The following is a 19,151-nucleotide window of genomic DNA, read 5'->3' as shown; positions in this document are numbered from 1 at the left end:
AACTCATCGGTAACGTATATTTTCAAAATATAAAATGTATATGATATCAATAGAAAGATTAGAGTCTAACGAAAATAGTGGACCTTCGTCCAAGATAATATAATGTCATTTAGAATCTAAAAGAAGTAACAAATCTGGACAAAACCAGTCCGCCGAATTGTCGGACCAGATTACACATGAAGGCTTGTACTGACACATTGCCGTCGGTAATGGGGATTGTAGTAAAATGTCAGAAATTGTTGAATAAATCCCCAGAAACGACGGTTATTCCTGTCTAGTACATGGGATACAACTTCATTTATGACTTTTCTACACTATAAATTTTATTTTTAAACAATAATTAATTAATCAAAAAAATTAGAAAAATATGAAAAGACGGAAGAGACTTGCCCGATGTTTACACCGCCATCTTGTTTTCTATTGACTTCTTCACCCATGATACGGACGCTATCGTGGGTGAAGAACAATAGAAAACAAGATGGCGGCGTAAACATGGGCAAGTCTCTTCCGTCTTTTTATGATATTTTCCCCCTTTTTTGGATGAATTCTTGTTTAAAAATAAAATCCATAGCGTAGAAATGTCGGAAATGAAGTTGTATCCCATGTACATGATTTAGGGCTACATGTAGATCTTTCAGAAAGAAAGTAGAAATCTCGGGGCAAAAGTTACAGGTTTTTTGGTGGTACACGCAAATGTATAGAAAGGAAGACCTGGCTTCGTTTGAGAGTAACCTTACGTTAGTCGTTAGTAAATGATTTTTACTCTCTAGAAGCCTCCTGGCTATGTGCGGGAGCCCAGGTGCTTACCGTCTATTTGACCATACTCACTCACAGGACTAGCATGATTTATGGTCTAAATATTTCTCCAAATGAATTGTTAAAACAGAAATTATGCACTTACCCACGATTATATGGATGAAGGTCTACTGGCAGTTTCCTGAGTGACATCGGGGCTCAGACTGGAACCTCAAAAAACGAAAAGTTCTCTCCTTCTACCCCAGTCTCGATCGGCCGTTTTTGTTATGAATCATAACAAAATGACCTTCATCCATATAATCGTGGTAAGTGCATAATTTCTGTTTTCACATTTCATTTGGAGAAATATTTAGACCATAAATCACGCTAGTCCCGTGAGTATGGTCAAATACACGGTAAGCCCTGCGCGGGCGGGAGCTCCCTAGGTTACACCTACCCGAACTTCGGGACGGTGAACTCGATCAGATATTCCGAGTCACAAAGGAGGGATGGAATGAAAGATAAATAACTTTAATATCTTACTCAAGTTACTGAACACTGGTATTTCACTCCGTGTCCTAGACCAAAAGCTTCGGTCTCTTATTTTGGTTGTTCACACTCATTCAATGAACAAGGTTATGATATAACCTTGTTCTCACTTAAATATCTCCATATGTGGCAAAATAAGGGTGGCAATGTTTGGTTTATTTTTCTTGGGGGCAAATGCTTGATTTTTTTGCACTGACAATTTCCATTACATCTATTATTCATCCAAATTGACTCTTATCTAAATTTGATTCTTTAAATCATTTTTTTCTTAATTAAAAATAGAGATAAAAAAATGAGAATTTTCTTGCCATATTACTTTCCACCAATAGATGGCGTACAAAAAATATGCCCCAAATTCAAGTTTTTGAGCGCTCTGGTGAATACATAAATTATTCCCAAGTTGCTAATGAAAAATAAATTGCAACTGTATAGAAATTAGTAATTTTGGTCACAAGAGTGATATTTTAATGATTTTTAATTTTGGTCACAAGAGTGATATTTTAATGATTTTTTAAAGTGTGTGCTCTGTACAACATTGGCATACCATAGTCCTACCTGTAGATTCCCCACAGGCAGGGTGGTAGCACTTGTTACGCTCTTCTCTTTTCATTTTTGGGGTTTTGCTATCAGGTTCCGACTAGCTTCTCCATTCTAATTGATTACAGGAAGTGGTTCCAGGAAAGCCTTTGATCTTAATGTTGGATTTAAGCCAATGCATGGAGAGGGGAACTAGTTAGAGCTGATGTTGATATCCATCAACCAACGAATCACATGCTTACTTGGAGACTAGCACCTGACAACCTTAATTAATTGAGAAATCTCTGCTTTAGTACAGCATTGCTGAATTCTGAATGGAATTTTAATTGTGTTGATCTACAAAGCAAATGAGATGGCATTGTCAACGATGAAAGCATTTCAACCAGGTATCAAGCAGGCTTTGAATTTTAAGAGAGCTTCAAAAAGCTGGAGCCTAGCTGTTACTTTCTACCGTCCTCAGAGCAATTTCTCAGCTGTCCATGAATACAGCCCAGCAAAGGAAAAGTCCAGGCCAGTTGTGTCCTTTTACAACCAGAGTGCAATCGATGTTGCTGCAAAAAAGGTACATGTGCATGTACTGTATGATGCTTTTTTTCAACCCCCTCCCCCCCATTTAGTGCATCTAATGTGTAATGCCCTAAAAGAGTTTATGTAAAACTTGTGAAGGATATAAATTTGAAAGTGTGTTCTAACTTCTATTTGGTAAAATTTTATTATGCAAAAACGAAAATTTATTTATGAATATCTTTGTTTTTTTGTGGGAAACCACATCTCAAGCATGGAATGGGATGAAAATTTTAGAATGAGTCTTTGTCTGTAGCATTTTGATATCCAATAAAACTAAATTGTTTGATGAATTTAAAATAACCAAAGGCAATTTTATAAAAAATGAGACAAAATTCAAAATGAGAGTGGATGCTAGATAACAAAAAAAATGAATATTTTTTAAAAAGAATCAGTGGCCAGTTATTTTTGTATTGGAATGTCCATGGAAGGTGCTACTTGGGTATATTTCAGTAGAGTATACGATGGGTATACAGTTATTACCAGCTGTAAAACCATGTGCCAATTGCCACATGGGGAATCTGTACATCTTGATTTTAATACATGTTAAGGCAGATTTCTTGCCTGAAACATTCAAACTTTTAATTGTTTAAAATACTTGGATACATTGTGATAGATGAAGGACCAAAAATCATCTTTGCATTGGTGTAAACATACAATGCCACAATATTTTTTTTATATTCAGGGTGTATAAAAAAAATTAGGAAACCCAACTTCAGTGTCTTGAGAAAAATATCATGTACATGTATGATAACAAAACTTGTATTTTCTTAACTAAGTAGTGTGTCTTATCTTATCTCATTCAAATGGTACATTGATTATGTTTCTATGTCCACACATCACTTAAGACCAGTGTCAGTGGGGGGGGGGATCCTAACATTGACCCAGAGAGTGTTACAGGTTGTATATATGGAGGAGAAGCATTCATTTCCTGTATAAATAAAACTACATATAAATTGATATATAATAGATGAAAATAACTACTTTAACACAAGAATGATATAAACTCATGACCTTGCAATAAAACCATACCCCAAAATTCATATTTCTATGATACTCAACCTTTTCTCTTGCTTCTTAATTCTGTTCATTTCTTTTATCAGCCCTCTGTTCGTCTAACACCAGCTACCCTCCTGTACACTGGGAAGTCACCTGATGGCAATCATCTATTGGTAAGTTAATTTAGATTTAGAAGACAGGTTCTCAGTTAGTCTGTTGAGGTGACACATTAGGAATTTCCACTACGCCACTACCATTATCCATAACCAGAGGCCCCGTTGGAATAGTATGACAACTTTTAATTGTCCAAAAACTTATTTAATGTGAAAAAGGTTAATCAAATTTCAACACAGTCTATTTAAAAAAGTATCTTAGTTTTATGATAGATTTTTTTTATATCAATTTGAAGATGCTGCTCTTCAAGGTGTAATATGACACAAGTGGCCTGCAAGCTGTAGGTTTATTTCTGTAATTCAATTTGTGTACTGTTTTCTTTTTATTCAAGGAAATATGGAAATAAATGAATTAATCAAGGTCATGTCACCATATCCCAAAATGTAGCAACTCACTTAAACTATGAGCCACTGCATTATGTTGTGGTTTTTTATTACTTAGAGTTAAAGACGTAGTGTGTGATTGTTACAATCACTTCCAGATATATTAATTTCCACTTTGTTTACATATACTGTACATGTGCATGTAGTGCACCTGTGAACTGTATTTGGTGTGCAGGGAAATTAACGTCAATTAGAAATAAAATCTATAAAAACAGAGTATATTTGATGGTCCGATCGAATTAGATATTGAGAAAGTAATGACGCCCTTCGATATATGCCTTTATTGTTGATTTTGGGGGAATTATTAGGTGTGTCAAATGACTGATTTGACTCGTTAATAAAGTGATGATGATTATTATTTGGTCTAATTTCAATTATGGAAGGTAATGAGTTTTAAAAAATCATGATACATTTGATTTACTTCCATTTTAAATGTTAAATATCTTGATATGGACCTGTTGGTAACTTTGATTAAAATTTTAAATATTGTATTCAAAATGAATTCCATTTTAATACACAGAGGAGTGCCCAATATCTACACAAAGAGTTGCCAGTGCGGGTAGCACATCGTATTGCAGAATTCCGTGGTCTACCCTTTATCGTTGGCTGCAATCCCACAATCCTTCATGTTCATGAACTCTACATCCGTGCATTCCATCTTCTCTCAGAGTTTCCATCAGTGAGTTTTTGTTTTTTCTATGTCATACTTCATCAATATTAAACACCATTGTAAATAAGATAGACAATGGAGATGCATTTCATGTGAGTTTCTTTTTTAGTTTTAGGATGTACACATACATGTACTGACAACAGTTTGTATTAGGCCTGGGTTAAACTGATATAAAAAGTTGCATGCCAGCTGCAGACTGGAGCATAATTATAATAATAATAATTGGGATTTATATAGTGCTTTATCAATCTATGATTGCTCAGAGTGCTTCACAATTATTACTTGGTCACTGGATTCATAGCATTTCAAGCAGCCTGTTAGGCACACACTTGCTTAACCAACCACAATGACGGTTGTTTCTTACTGGTACCAAATTAGCACCTGGGTGAGAATGGCAAAGTGTGGATTAACGCCTTGCCAAAGGACACTAGGCCATGTTGGGATTCAAACACACGACCCTCTGATTATAACCGCTACAACACAGCACTTCAACAGCGGACCGTATAGTGTGGGGGCATGATGGTCTTATGGTTATGACTCTCATATTTCAATCTGAGGGACGTGGGTTCAATTCCAAGCCATAGCGTGTTTTCCTTCAAGAAATGTATCCACATTGTGCTGAACTCAACCCAGGTGAGGTGAATGGTTACCTGGTAGGAATTTATTTCTTGAAACACAGCGTGGGTAACAGCTGCTCTGCTAAAGCCAGGGTAATTATGCTGCATTCCTGTAGAGCTCTTAGAGACTTCTGATATAAGTGTTTGTGCTATATATTTATAAGCAAGTAATATTAAATTGGCCCAGGGCTGCATGTCTTGCATTCTTTCCCTTACTTGCCACATACAATGTATTGTCTCATTTAGACCATAAGCTAGTGAAATCTTGCATCTCGGATGGGCTTATAATGCCACTCTCCACCCAGGTGTAGTAAATGGGTACCCGGTAGGATGGAATTCCTTGAATGCTCGATCGCCGATCAGTAATATAGCAGTGCTGAAGCCGGGGTAATAGTATGCAGCGCTTAGAAACATTTGTATTGAGCGCTATATATATATATATGTTGCACATATTATTATTGTTAAGATCAAATCACTTTTTTGAAAATCAACTATAACATCCCCCAGATTTGCAAATGTATTTATCTGTTTATTATACTAAAAATACATGTATTTCCATTACAGTGTAGTAGTCTGTAATGAATGCAATATTGTCATTAATAAAAGTCTGTTACAATTTCCAAATACCATACATCACTGTATTTGAGATCTGCCAGCTGAACCAACAATGTTAATAATCAGATGCTTGCATTTGTAGCACAACAATAATGATATTGAGTGACTTCCCCATTTTAATATTGTAATTCTATAAACTGAAGTGAAATATTTATCAGTGCTTCTAATCCTAAAGATTGTATTGAGTGCACTGTATGTTAGCATATACATGTAAGCTTGCATACTGTACCTGGTTTACATAGTGTGCATGCCAAGTGGAGTTGCTTACATTACACTGTATTGAGTTTCAGTGTAATGAATATCATTGACCCCTAGACATGTAGGCCCATACATATCAAATACAGAAATGTTTTCGATAATACAGTGCTCAGTATGCTTCTCAGTACACAGCACTTTGAAAAATACAATGTCAATCTTTCTGTGTGGTTTTTATTATGGTTTATAGAAAGGCACATGATTCATATCTAATTTGAAAGTTATGAATTTATTACAAAATACATGGAATACACATTACACCTTGCACAGTAGCATTTGATATATTGAATATTTGGTTTTGTGGTTTACTTTTAAAACCAGATGAGCTGAATAGTTGCATGTTAGTATTCAATGCTAGTACTACTGTTGGGTGAGCCCCGTACAGCACTTGATTGCTGATTTCACAATTTAAATTTTGCATATATTATTTACGACCCACCCCCATTTCCCATGTTTATGGTCTACAGTCATACCCTAATAAATAGACCTTAAATGCATTGATGCCATCGCACCACCTTCTTTATAAAGGCTAAAGCCATTAGAAGCCAGTTGCCTTGCATGCATGGGTGATCTCTGACAACTCCTACACTTATTCCCATGAGAAGGAGGCTGTGACTGAGATTGTGACATCACATTCCTAAGGTCTAAATTGCAGATATGATTGTGATCTTTAGGGCTACATGTATCTACCAATACTGGTGTTTATTAATTCATTCTTCAACTGACAAGATTGATAGAAAACTGTGGAATTCAACATTTTTTTCTGTCCTGAACAAAGTTCGGCAGAGACTTAATATTAACCACTTTTCCTGTGGGTCTGTTACAAATTTTTGTTGTTTTTGTTAAACTTGCTCTCATTTCTTTATTTCTGCATCAATTATGTTGACACTTGTTACATATGATCTTTGGGTAGTACCATACATGTATGTGTGCTAATGAGGGTGATGACGTCAAATGTCATCTAGGGGTCAAGAGGTCAAATGATATGAGGTCACGTCCATCCCTTTTATTTTTTGTTTTTGTTCAACTTGCTCTCATTTCTTTATTTCTGCATCAATTATGTTGAAAATATGATCCTAGGGTAATACCACATGTTGTTGAGGATGAGGGGGTCAAAGGTCATCTACAATGTAGGGGTCAAAAGATCATATAACATGTTTTAGTGATTGCAAAATCAGGCAAGCCTCTGGGTTTGTGTACAACTTGTAAAATACATGTACAATGAACATCAACATCCCCATGTGTATGATCTAAACCATTTCTGTGAAAATGAGATCTTCAGTAAAATTCACCAACATGATGAAATTAGGAGAAAGCAACAGTTTATGATTTTTTTTGTCATCATAATCTTAATTGACATCATCATATCATCATTGTCATTAGATTATCATCATCTTCAACATTGATCATTCATTATTGCACACTGCAGTATGCATTTTTTCCATTAATTTTCTATTTGTGTCATCATCTTCAACATTATTCATCATCGCACACTGTGCATGCATTTTGGCTATATTAAATTCTAAAGTTTTTTATTTGATTTTATTGAAATACTTGATCATCCACTGTCATCATGGTGTGGTTTAAAGTGCAGCCAGGTTCTTATAGGTTCAAGGTTTCATGTTTATCTACGTACCAATGTATATTCCATCTCTTCCCTCATGCTCACAGCAGGGGAGTAGGAAACCATGAAAATATCAAATTCAATATTATTGAAGTGAGCATGTTGGAATGTTGTTTCATTGTATGATGGTTGCTACAGTCCATAATGTTTTTATACTGTATATAAATTTGTTTCTATGTATTGCTGTGTACACCACATCCATTTAGAAATGAATCCAGTTTGAAAGAAATGAAAGGTATTTCATAACGAATCTCGCCTTGTTGACATCTATGTCAACAAGGCAAGATTAATTATTTTATCTCGACAAGTCGATTGCATTTTAAAGGTTTGGTAACGTTTGACCCTATTAAGAAATTAACTTGCAGGATATGTATTTGCTTAGAATTTTTAATACAATGGTGGATTGCATAATGCATTAGAACTGTCAAGTGTATACATTCTTCTTTCTTCTGTTTTATTGGTTTTCATAAAAAAACAGTTACAAAAGTGTATACATGTACATTCTACCCAATGGCTGCACCACAAAGTATACAATGTGTCATTCTCATGAGCCCCAATGAGATCTATGACATGTAGCATAAATAATGATAGTAATTAAGTAAATTACCAAAGATAACTGTCCAATATCCTGGCTATTTCCTGCCTAATTGTTTGGAAGTTGAAGAGTTTTCAAGACAGGTGTACAGATCGGTCATTAGATTCGGCAATATTTATCATCGAAGTAAAAAAGTGTGACTCCATAGTCATTCATCCTTATGTCAACTGATCCTAACAGACCTTTAGTGGCTTGAATGCCTGTAATTAAAATAGTTGATAACAAAATAAATACTTGGCGCTAAACTACTTTATTGCATATGGTATATTTCTTTATTCGCAAGTTGCATTATTGCTATGCTGTAGCAAGAGACTATAGCATACATTTAATATCATCTCAGATAATTGGTAATAATTTGTTTTATGACTGGTCTATGTCTCAAAAGATTTTTTATGTCATATCTTTTATCATTTGATAAATAGACCACTTCTTGTAGAAGAGTTAGATCAAGGATATTGATCTACCTTAAAATCACTCTTATTACATTTTATTGTTTGTCTAGATCCGAGACATGGAGACAGAGAGACAGTACTGTAAGATGGTGAAGACACTATTAGATGACCACAAAGATGTTGTAACCCATCTAGCTGAAGGCTTCAGAGAATGCAGAAAACACATCACAGTAAGTGAGCCTATCAGGTACATAATGATGCGATTATTAATGTTATCAAAACACCTTACAAATGTACATCTATGTGTAGAGTACTATGAAATAAGATCATACAAGTGACCCAAGAATTTTTTTTTATGTCTTTTAGGTATTAACAGCTTACACATGCATAGCTGCAATCTTTACCATCAGACGTTTGGCAAAGCTTGTGATGCTGCTTGGCAAAATTTTATAATGAAGAACATGCACATTATTTGTAGCACTCATTCAGTAAACTACGAATGGGTATACTAGCTACATGTACGACAAGGCATTTTTTTTTTACTTTACACATCTGTGATGAGAATCTGTCCAACTTCCTATTTGCAATCTATCATAGGCTATTCCGAATAAAATAAGGCACATGTTCTAAGTCAAAGCCACTTTGGCCACATCTTCCAGCAGCACTCTTGGGAGGAATTTTATGTAACCTGTCAGCACAGACTATTATTAACAGCTCTGAAAAATTTGGTGAAATCCTTTAGATTTAAAGAGGCACAGCACCGGTCTGCGACTGATAATGACTAGTATGCTGACAAGCTTCAAGAAATAGTGCCTTGATGATTGTGGGCTTATCAGTTAATGAAGTTAATATTAGTTGATTTCACTTCAATCTTCTTACAGGATGAGAGCCTAATACACAATTTTTTGGATCGCGTCCTCACTTCAAGACTAGGTATTCGGATGCTGGCAGAACATCATCTAGCTCTTCATCAAGATAAGGTAACAATTACTTGATGAACTTGTTGGAAGAGAATATTGATTTCTATATGTTTGTACAGAGGCCTACCTCGGCCCATTCTATTAATAAAAGAGAGTGGTTGTCACTGGTCAGCATCACTGTTAGGAACTTTTCACAACCACTACTCAGACACTTTATAGAATGTTGAGAATCTATTGTCACAAGCCCTTCATGATAAAGAATCCTTTGCTTTAGAACAAACAACATCTTTGCAATTTTTTCATCAGCTCAGAATCTTAGGACAATCTGCTCTCCAGGTTCACCAGTTTTCAACAAAGACATGTGAACTGTTCATTGTGACTTGACGGGCATTTTCAGTAGATGTCGAATGTTGTAGAATCCGTCCCCATTGCAATTGCAAAAGCCCACTAATAATAGGCCTCAAGAGTGTTTTCCTAAATGAATTAAGGGTGTGTAAGCCTTGTAGGTGATTAATTTTGCATTGCTGGCTCTCCATAATTGAGATTGATTTTGAACAATTGCAAAACTTCAATTAAATGGCAGTGCCGAGTTAATGTTTTTAAGCTGTGACACGCTAAGATGTCTGTCTGCCTACTGTATGTGTGTGTGGATAAGGCCTTGTTTCTTTGACGCGATTGAGATTCACTCTCTCAGTTAAAACAGATTTCCAAAATCTTTCTAACCGGCAACAAACGATACTAGTAAAGTATTAAAGACTCAGGCAGTTTGAACCAATAGATAATTAATTTCTCTCGAAAAAAGGGTCAATCTTAATTAGTTATGTAATCTTACATAATGTCAAAGCAAGTAATTTTCTTTTGTTTTTGCCTTTCTGTTATCCCTTGTTGTACTTTTCACCATCGAAGCACAATGTGACTCATTCCTTCTCTTGTGAGTGTGGTTGGTGTACAAGAATAGTTTAGTTTTCTAATATTATGAAAAAAAAAATAAGTTTGACATGTTGGTATTATCAGACTATTGTTGATATTTTGCTCACCAGAATGACTCCATTGGCATCATTGCCACCAAGATGGCCCTCAAGAAAGTCATTGAGAAGTGGGTCTCATTTGCAAGGTAAGGATGAAATAACTTAGCTGGTGATTTCCACTAGTAGTTTTTGTCTCACCTGCGAAGCAGAGTGAGACTATAGGCGCCGCTTTTCCGACGGCGGCGGCGGCGTCAACATCAAATCTTAACCTGAGGTTAAGTTTTTGAAAAGACGTCATAACTTAGAAAGTATATGGACCTAGTTAATAAAACTTGGCCATAAGATTAATCAAGTATTACTGAACATCCTATTAGAGTTTCATGTCACATGACCAAGGTCAAAGGTCATTTAGGGTCAATGAACTTAGACCATGTTGGAGGGATCAACATTGAAATCTTAACCTGAGGTTAAATTTTTGAAATGTCATCATAACTTAGAAAATATATGGACCTAGTTCATGAAACTTGGACATAAGGTTAATCAATTATCACTGAACATCCTGCACGAGTTTCACATCACATGACCAAGGTCAAAGGTCATTTAGGGTCAATGAACTTTGGCCGAATTGGGGATATCTGTTGAATTCCCATCATAACTTTGAAAGTTTATGGATCTGATTCATGAAACTTGGACATAATAGTAATCAAGCATCACTGAACATTTTGTGCAAGTTTCAGGTCTCATGATTAAGGTCAAAGGTCATTTAGGGTCAATGAACTTTGGCCGAATCGGGGGTATCTGTTGAATTACCATCATAACTTTGAAAGTTTATTGGTCTAGTACATTAAACTTGGACATTAGAGTAATCAAGTATCTCTGAACATCCTGTGCGCATTTCAGGTCACATGACCAAGGTCAAAGGTCAATGAACTTTGGCCGAATTGGGTGTATCTGTTGAATTACCATCATAACTTTGAAAGTTTATGGATCTGATTCATGAAACTTGTACATAAGAGTAATCAAGTATCACTGAACATCCTGTGCGAGTTTCATGTCACATGATCAAGGTCAAAGGTCATGTAAGGTCAATGAACTTTGGCCATGTTGGGGTTTTTTGTTGAATAACCATCATATCTCTGTAAGTTTATTGGTCTAGTTCATAAAAAGTGGACATAAGAGTAACCATGTATCACTGAACATCTGCGAGTTAGAGTAGTATTCAAAGTCAGCACTGCTGCTATATTGAACCGCGTGATGCAGGTGAGACGGCCAGAGGCATTCCACTTGTTTGTATAGTTCTTCATCATTCAGAACTTATGGTATCAGATGTCAGGATTCATTGCATTTTTGCTCAATGTTGCGACATTGGTTGGTTTTGTCCAATTACTTGTTCAAATTATGTATAGTGGATATATAATAGCAGAAGCAGCAACACCGAACATGAGTAGTTTTAGAAGTAGATGTTTTATCATCATTTATCAGATCTGATAATGTTACTTAAATGGTGTATCTTACAATGAATATTGTAATATGTGAATGTGTAATAGGATGAAAGAAACTAACACAAACCAGTGATCTTGGCTGATTATTGCTAAATCTGATGTATGTGATGAAATTGTCTAATTCCAGAGAGCAATGTGAGTTGCGGTATGGCTATGCTCCTAGTGTGAAGATCAATGGACACACTGGGGCCACTTTCCCGTACATCATCCAGCCCTTAGACTACATGCTTCCAGAACTTCTCAAGAATGCCATGAGGTACTCCACCTAATCACAGATTAATGATACATTATTCAATCAATATCTTACCACATAAGAACTGCAATTTGATATACATGTACTATACGTACCTTCTTGTCAAAAGGATTTATATGATACAAAGAATGTTTTGTTACCATGATTGTTTTCTGTGTTGGCTCTGCTTTGCAGATTGCCCTTGTAATAGGATTCAGGCTAGCTGACATGTTCAGTGTACATATACATTATCCATTCCTTGGGGAGAATTATAATGAGAAGTCAAGTAGCACTCAAACATGGATGATAATGCCCATGTGTACATGCAGACTTGCTGTTTCCATACTACTCAAGTTAATCTGTGAAAACTGTAAGAAAATATATCCTTGAGAATTCTGTATTCTTGAATCATGATTCATTCCTGCCACAATTCTTCAATAATATCTCTGCTCTTGTGGTATAGGTATGACAACATACCTATTCAATAGAATATTTGAAGATCATCAGCTAAATACCAAATTTGGAAAAAATGATTTCTCACTCCCTGGAAACAAGTATTGGTGTATGGTATGTTTGCCATGAATAGTTGGTCTTTAGAATTGTGAATAGTTTGTAATTTTTTTGGTTGTTGTTTTTATGTACATAATTCTTCTGCATATTTTTTCTGATATACAGAGCAACAATTGAGAGTCACTTGGACACACCAATGAACCTACCAGATGTTATCATTACCATAGCCAGTAATGACATCGATTTCATCATTAGGTGAGTATTAATTGAATTTTTTGTCCTCATCTCTGTTCTGTTTTGAAGTGTTATTCTCCTCATTACAGTTCCTTATTTTGAAGATTAGTGAGACTCAAAAGGTTAACGAGACGAAAGATTTGTTGATATAAATGTTCGTTATTCTGAACAGTTGTTAGTCTGAAAATGAATTGAGATTCATAAACTTCTAGTTACTCAGACTAGTTATCAAACCTTTGGAATAATGAAGCTCCTCCCTTTTCAAATAAACAGATCTTTGGATCACAAAACCTTTTTTGTCTCGCCCACCAGAGGTGAAGGCGAGACTTAGGGATCCAAATGTCGTCCGTCCGTCACAAATCTAATGACACATAACTCCACAACCGTAAGTCGCTTTTCAACCAAACTTGGATGGTAGATGGACTTGGGGGACCTGCATGTTATGCTGCAGTTGGAGGTCACATGGTAAGGTCAAAGGTCATTTTCAGGTCAACGTTAAAGTTTACATGCAAGACTCTCTTATGACACCTAACTCCTCAACCGTAGGTCGCTTTTCAACCAAACTTGGATGGTAGATGGACTTTGGGGACCTGCATGATATGCTGCAGTCGGAGGTCACATCGTAAGGTCAAAGGTCATTTTCAGGACAACGTTAAAGTTTACATGCAAGACTCTTATGACACCTAACTCCGCAACCGTAAGTCGCTTTTCAACCAAACTTGGATGGTAGATGGACTTGGGGGACCTGCATGTTAGGCTGCAGTTGGAGGTCACATGGTAAGGTCAAAGGTCATTTTCAGGTCAACGTTAAAGTTTACATGCAAGACTCTCTTATGACACCTAACTCTGCAACCGTAAGTCACTTTTCAACCAAACTTGGATGGTAGATGGACTTGGGGGACCTGCATGTTATGCTGCAGTTGGAGGTCACATGATAAGGTCAAAGGTCATTTTCAGGTCAACCTTACCTAACTCCGCAACCGTAAGGTGCTTTTCAACTAAACTTGGATGGTAGATGGACTTGGGGGACCTGCATCAGGTCACATGATAAGGTCAAAGGTCATTTTCAGGTCAACCTTACCTAACTCCGCAACCGTAAGTTGCTTTTCAACCAAACTTGGATGGTAGATGGACTTGGGGGACCTGCATGTTATGCTGTAGTCGGAGGTCACATGATAAGGTCAAAGGTCATTTTCAGGTCAACCTTACCTAACTCCGCAACCGTAAGGTGCTTTTCAACCAAACTTGGATGGTAGATTGACTTGGGGGACCTGCATGTTATGCTGCAGTCGGAGGTCACATGATAAGGTCAAAGGTCATTTTTAGGTCAGCATTAAGATTTATGTGCAAGGCTCTTAAGGCAAGTGTTATTCCATCCCAGTCATATTACAATGAAGTTTCGATACAATTCTGTTGCATGCCCTCGCGAATCACGATATTTCTGGTTATTTTCATACGTGGGCGAGACACAAAATCGCTTTTGCCTTGTGTTTTAGATTAACAAATCTTTCGAAAAAGGTCACAAATGTTTGGCCCTTTTCCATTTCATGGTGTACATTTGTGTAAGTTTCGAAATAACACCACTCATTCTCCCATTGCCACAATGCTTGACCATTTAAGGTCTGATTCATGGTCTCCTTGAGGCAATACTTTGACTTATATTTTATCCATGTACTCTGACATGGTGACAAGCGACTGTCAATAATCTGTGTTTGAGTACAACCCATATTTCCTCAAGTGCTGGACAAAGCAGAAGACAATGCCAGCAGTCTTTTCCCGACCATGCGCATTCTGCCATCTTGTTATGACAGAAATATGATTCTTTAAATGCAACTCTATGACAATCTCTTACCCGATAATGTAAACTTAATATTTAATCTTACATTAGATATCAACCATAGATCAGACATAGCATGTAATAAAAAGTTACAATCTGTCTTAAGATGGTTGTATCTCTTTTAAATTTTAGGGCACTGTAATGTATGTATGTTGTGTTTTTCACATATTTCATAAGTGCAGAATGAGTTTGATTTAAGAGCATTTGAAAACATTTCCTCCCTGGTAAGGATGGAGTGAATTTCAACTTTAATATCACTAAAATAGTTAAGTCTTACTCATTCTGGACCCAAATGGTCTTATTATACCTTTTTGTCTCCAACCAGTCCATGTTATGATAATTATTTGGTCTATTATGCCATTTAATCTGTTAAAATTTTGTCATATTGCCCGAGTTGAAAGTTTGAAACGAACAGTGCACTGGAATCAGACCGGTGGCTGCCAGTGACTGTTGCAATATCGTGCAGACCAGTCAATTGATGATAAGGGAATACATAAGAAATTCAGAGTCAAACACTCTGAAAATTAGTTCATTTATAAAATTGAATTTCATTAAAGTTTCATGTCATATTAAAAACTATTAAAGTGGCAGTATGGAAATAAAATTACCATGTAGGACTTCTCAATTTCCCTGCTTGAATTTATCGTCCTGTAACATTATGATACTGTTGCATTCGCAATGCCATGTATGCTTACAACTATGATTAGTTATTACATTTCTTCACTTCTCATCCTGAGATGGCACCTATTTCTAGTGGTCCTGCAGAGTAAGTACGAGTTACAAACCTGGGGGGGGGGGGGGGGGGGGGGGCCACTTACATTGACGAGTGGATACCATGCGCGACCAAAAAAACATGTAAAAAGGATGTCTTTTTCATGATAGGGCATGTTACATACGTAACGTGATAAGGGTATCTATTTCGCTAGGAAAAGTATGTGTTTAGGGTCGCATTTGCGGGGATGATAAAACAAAATTAAAATATTTTATAAAGGATGTCCTTTTGCCCCAACACTTCGTGTTAAGATTCCGATTTGCGCGAGGTGTAGAAGGTGGGGTAGTACTAAACCAAATAAGGTAAAGCCGACGACCGAAGGACCGGTAACAATGAAACATTCTTGTACTTGTTTAGGGGTTCATTTCAGGGAATATTTGCCAAGAGTATCGTTTTGTTTTCAATAGACCAGTTCGTAGTTACTTGATGGGCAATTTTGGTCAAATGACCTTTCATTTCTTTCATCATGATAGGCAGATTTCAAAGCAAGATATTACGTAAGCTTGCCTTACATAGCTCGATGAAGAAATTGAATAGACCAGGTGACTAGAATAGCACACCAATGAACACTTAATGAAGGTATTTGTTGCATTCCTACTTTGAATGCATATCTTAGCATGTTGCACAATGTACTTGACAAACTGTGAAATACCAGTCGTTCGTGGAAGCATTTTTTTTTTTGTGGATGTAAATGAAAACGACAATTCAAAAGAATATATGAATAATCAAGACATCAAAGTTGGTGCTTATCTCATTAGATTTTAAAGCACCATGTCACTTCAGTACAAATGACCTTCTGATCATGCGTAGAATCTTTTGATCATGCGCAGAAAGGAACTACGAACTGGCTTATACTTGTTAAAGGTAGGGTTTCACACGCCAATACTTGTTAAGGGGTGCATTTTAACAATATAGAAGTTACGTGTTTAGGGTGCTTTTCGAGACCCCATGGTCGCGCATGGTATCCACTCGTGAATGGAAGTGGCCCCCCCCCCTCCCCCGGGGTTACAAATAATTATAGCTGCACTCATCCATAATGCATTACATGCCAATAGATTCAAGCAAGAAAATACATGTAGAGGAATCCTGCTCAGTAACCTTAGTTTCATACTTCTACTTGGTCTATTAAAGGTTTGAAATTTGATATCATGTGAAAGTTTTAAATTATAGATGAGGAAATTTCATTTTTCAAATTGGTAGTTTTTCAGTCTTTGGCGACACTAAATTTCCCATGTATTTGTTTATGTCACTGGTCCAATTATATGTTTGGTGCACGTAAATAATTAAAGATAAGAAGACGTCCCCATTAGGCATTCCAAGAGTTGAATGCATTCAGATCCATCTCATCTTCTACTGCCAAGTATGATTTCTCTGTGCATTTTGGGGTTTGCCACCATTTTTGTTTCTCTGTTCGAATATTATAAAATTTGATTGACAAATGTCTGTTACATGTATAAAATAGAATCAAATGACATGAATTTTGTTGTATAGCGCTACCACCATTGATTGTGTGAATGCAGAAGTGCAAATTATTATTTTTCTTTCTCCCTCTAATGGGAGAAACATCTTGGCAATTCAAATAAATTTGAAAATGTGTTTTGCAAGTTTTCCCAGTAATATTTTTTTTTATTTGTCGAAAAATTGTTAATAAAAGAATGAAAAAACAATATATATTTGTTTGTGACTTATTGGTGAGTGGATGATACTGTATTTTAATACTACTCTGTGTAATGTTATTGAACTCAACCCAGTGAACAACATTAATTTATTTTGAAAAAAATGCCCCCATTAGGTAATCCAGTGAGTTGAATATATTCTTCTACTGCCAAGTATGATTTCTTTGTGTATATTTTTTTGTTCTTTTGGAAGAGGAACTTATGATTTTCATATTCCCTCTAAATGGACTAACATCTTGGTAAATCAAATAGATTTTGAAAATGTTTTTTGCAAGGTTTTCCACTAATATTTTCTCTTTGATTTGATAAATATTTGTTGATAAAAGCATGAATAAATTAGACAGTGGATTATATTTGTAATCAGTATTTACTAATCAAACTAATGTTATCGAACTCCTGAATATTACCCCAAACCAGTAAGGGAATAGCCCAAGTCCAAATGTCAGTTATCATGATTCAACATGAAATACATGTACACAATTGAAACTCAGTGGCTCAAAATCTCACACACAAGAAAAGTTTAATTGGAAGCGGTGCATATTACTTGTTTTTTGCAGACTACATGAAATAATCATACTTTTCCCAAGATCTGTATATATTTGGAGGGTGCATATGTTTGTGGATGTGTGCATGCTTTAAAAACCTAGATTGGTGTTTAAACCTTGAACATGTTTAGAAATAGAATACAATGTGAAATTCCTTCACCAGGAGTACTACCCTGCTATTTACTTCAGGATTTTAGTTGATTTGTTTAGTTCTGTTTCTCTTCAACCATATTCTGATTGTTGCTGGATCCAATGTTCTTGAGACTGTAGACAGATCAATGAAATCCAGCAAGTTCACAACAACAAAAAACTCATTGCAAGTACATGGGATTACCTACTGTAATGGCTTTTTATTGGAGATGCATAACAGAGTATTAATTTAGAGAATCCAAAACATGATTAAAATACAGTTACTGATGCATATGAATTTAACATTTTTAACTTTCCATAGCAAAAGTATTATGTAAAAAGCATGGTACAAAGGATATGCGTAAAAATGAACATGTTTTTATATTTTCATATTTGTACATGAGCAATGTACTCTAGCGACAAACTTCAACTGGAATAATTCTGTACATGTGCATGCTTATGTACATTTCATATTTTCCGTTGTTATTTCATTTGACACGAATTCATTAGTAGTAGATGTTGAGTTTGATTGACTAATGGTTTTGACCTCACCTCTCTTTGTCTGTCTCTCGCTCTAATAATTTTGCCTCTACCTTTAGATTTACTTATTGAATATTTAAGCTGTTAAGTAAATCTTACATGTCCTAGAAGCATTTTTCATCAACAATACTGCCTTTTGAATATCTATTTCAGTAATAGCACAGAACTAGAGTTTATATAAGTTATAACATAATCATTTCCATATGAAAGCATACGTTTTAAATCTTCATTACTGAATTCAATATCCTTCTGTATGAATGCTACAGGGAAAGAGAACTTTCTTAAAATGAATACAAAGTGCATGCTTGTCTACATATGAATCAAATCACATGATTGGATATTTGAGGAATATATGCAGGAGAACAATCAGAGGTCGATGTCACATACACTGTACTGTATATCACCCAAAAATTGAGTTTATAAGTCACATTAAATTGAGCCTTGTAGAAAATGTTTAGTAAAAAAATAAAGAATTGCACAAAAAGTGGAGGTTCAAAGATGTACCTTTCAGTTTAAGATCTGGGCCCAAAATCATTCGATCTGCAGAAAAAACGTAACGTTCACAGGCATGTGGCCT

At 35.8% G+C, this 19,151-nt stretch overlaps 1 protein-coding gene across 3 annotated transcripts in view; it reads left to right on the top strand.

Annotated features, from left to right (window-relative positions):
• Positions 1-19,151, top strand: part of LOC121408867 (3-methyl-2-oxobutanoate dehydrogenase [lipoamide] kinase, mitochondrial-like) — a 49,005-nt gene that overhangs the window by 1,704 nt on the left and 28,150 nt on the right. Inside the window, exons 2-9 of one of the 3 annotated variants that reach the window (XM_041600553.1) lie at positions 1,950-2,383; positions 3,489-3,557; positions 4,462-4,620; positions 8,820-8,939; positions 9,591-9,689; positions 10,670-10,743; positions 12,227-12,355; positions 13,007-13,096. In XM_041600553.1, coding sequence (XP_041456487.1) covers positions 2,174-2,383; positions 3,489-3,557; positions 4,462-4,620; positions 8,820-8,939; positions 9,591-9,689; positions 10,670-10,743; positions 12,227-12,355; positions 13,007-13,096 — 950 coding nt within the window. In that variant the 5' untranslated portion in view covers positions 1,950-2,173. Of the gene's footprint in view, positions 1-1,914; positions 2,384-3,486; positions 3,558-4,461; positions 4,621-8,819; positions 8,940-9,590; positions 9,690-10,669; positions 10,744-12,226; positions 12,356-13,006; positions 13,097-19,151 lie in introns of those variants that run through there. The other 2 variants (XM_041600552.1, XM_041600554.1) reach the window with 2 other exon arrangements.

Source organism: Lytechinus variegatus, chromosome 2 (assembly GCF_018143015.1).
Source record: "Lytechinus variegatus isolate NC3 chromosome 2, Lvar_3.0, whole genome shotgun sequence".
NCBI classification, from domain to species: domain Eukaryota; kingdom Metazoa; phylum Echinodermata; class Echinoidea; order Temnopleuroida; family Toxopneustidae; genus Lytechinus; species Lytechinus variegatus.
The sequence above is the reverse complement of the archived record's forward strand: the minus strand, read 5'-3'. Positions and strand labels throughout refer to the sequence as shown.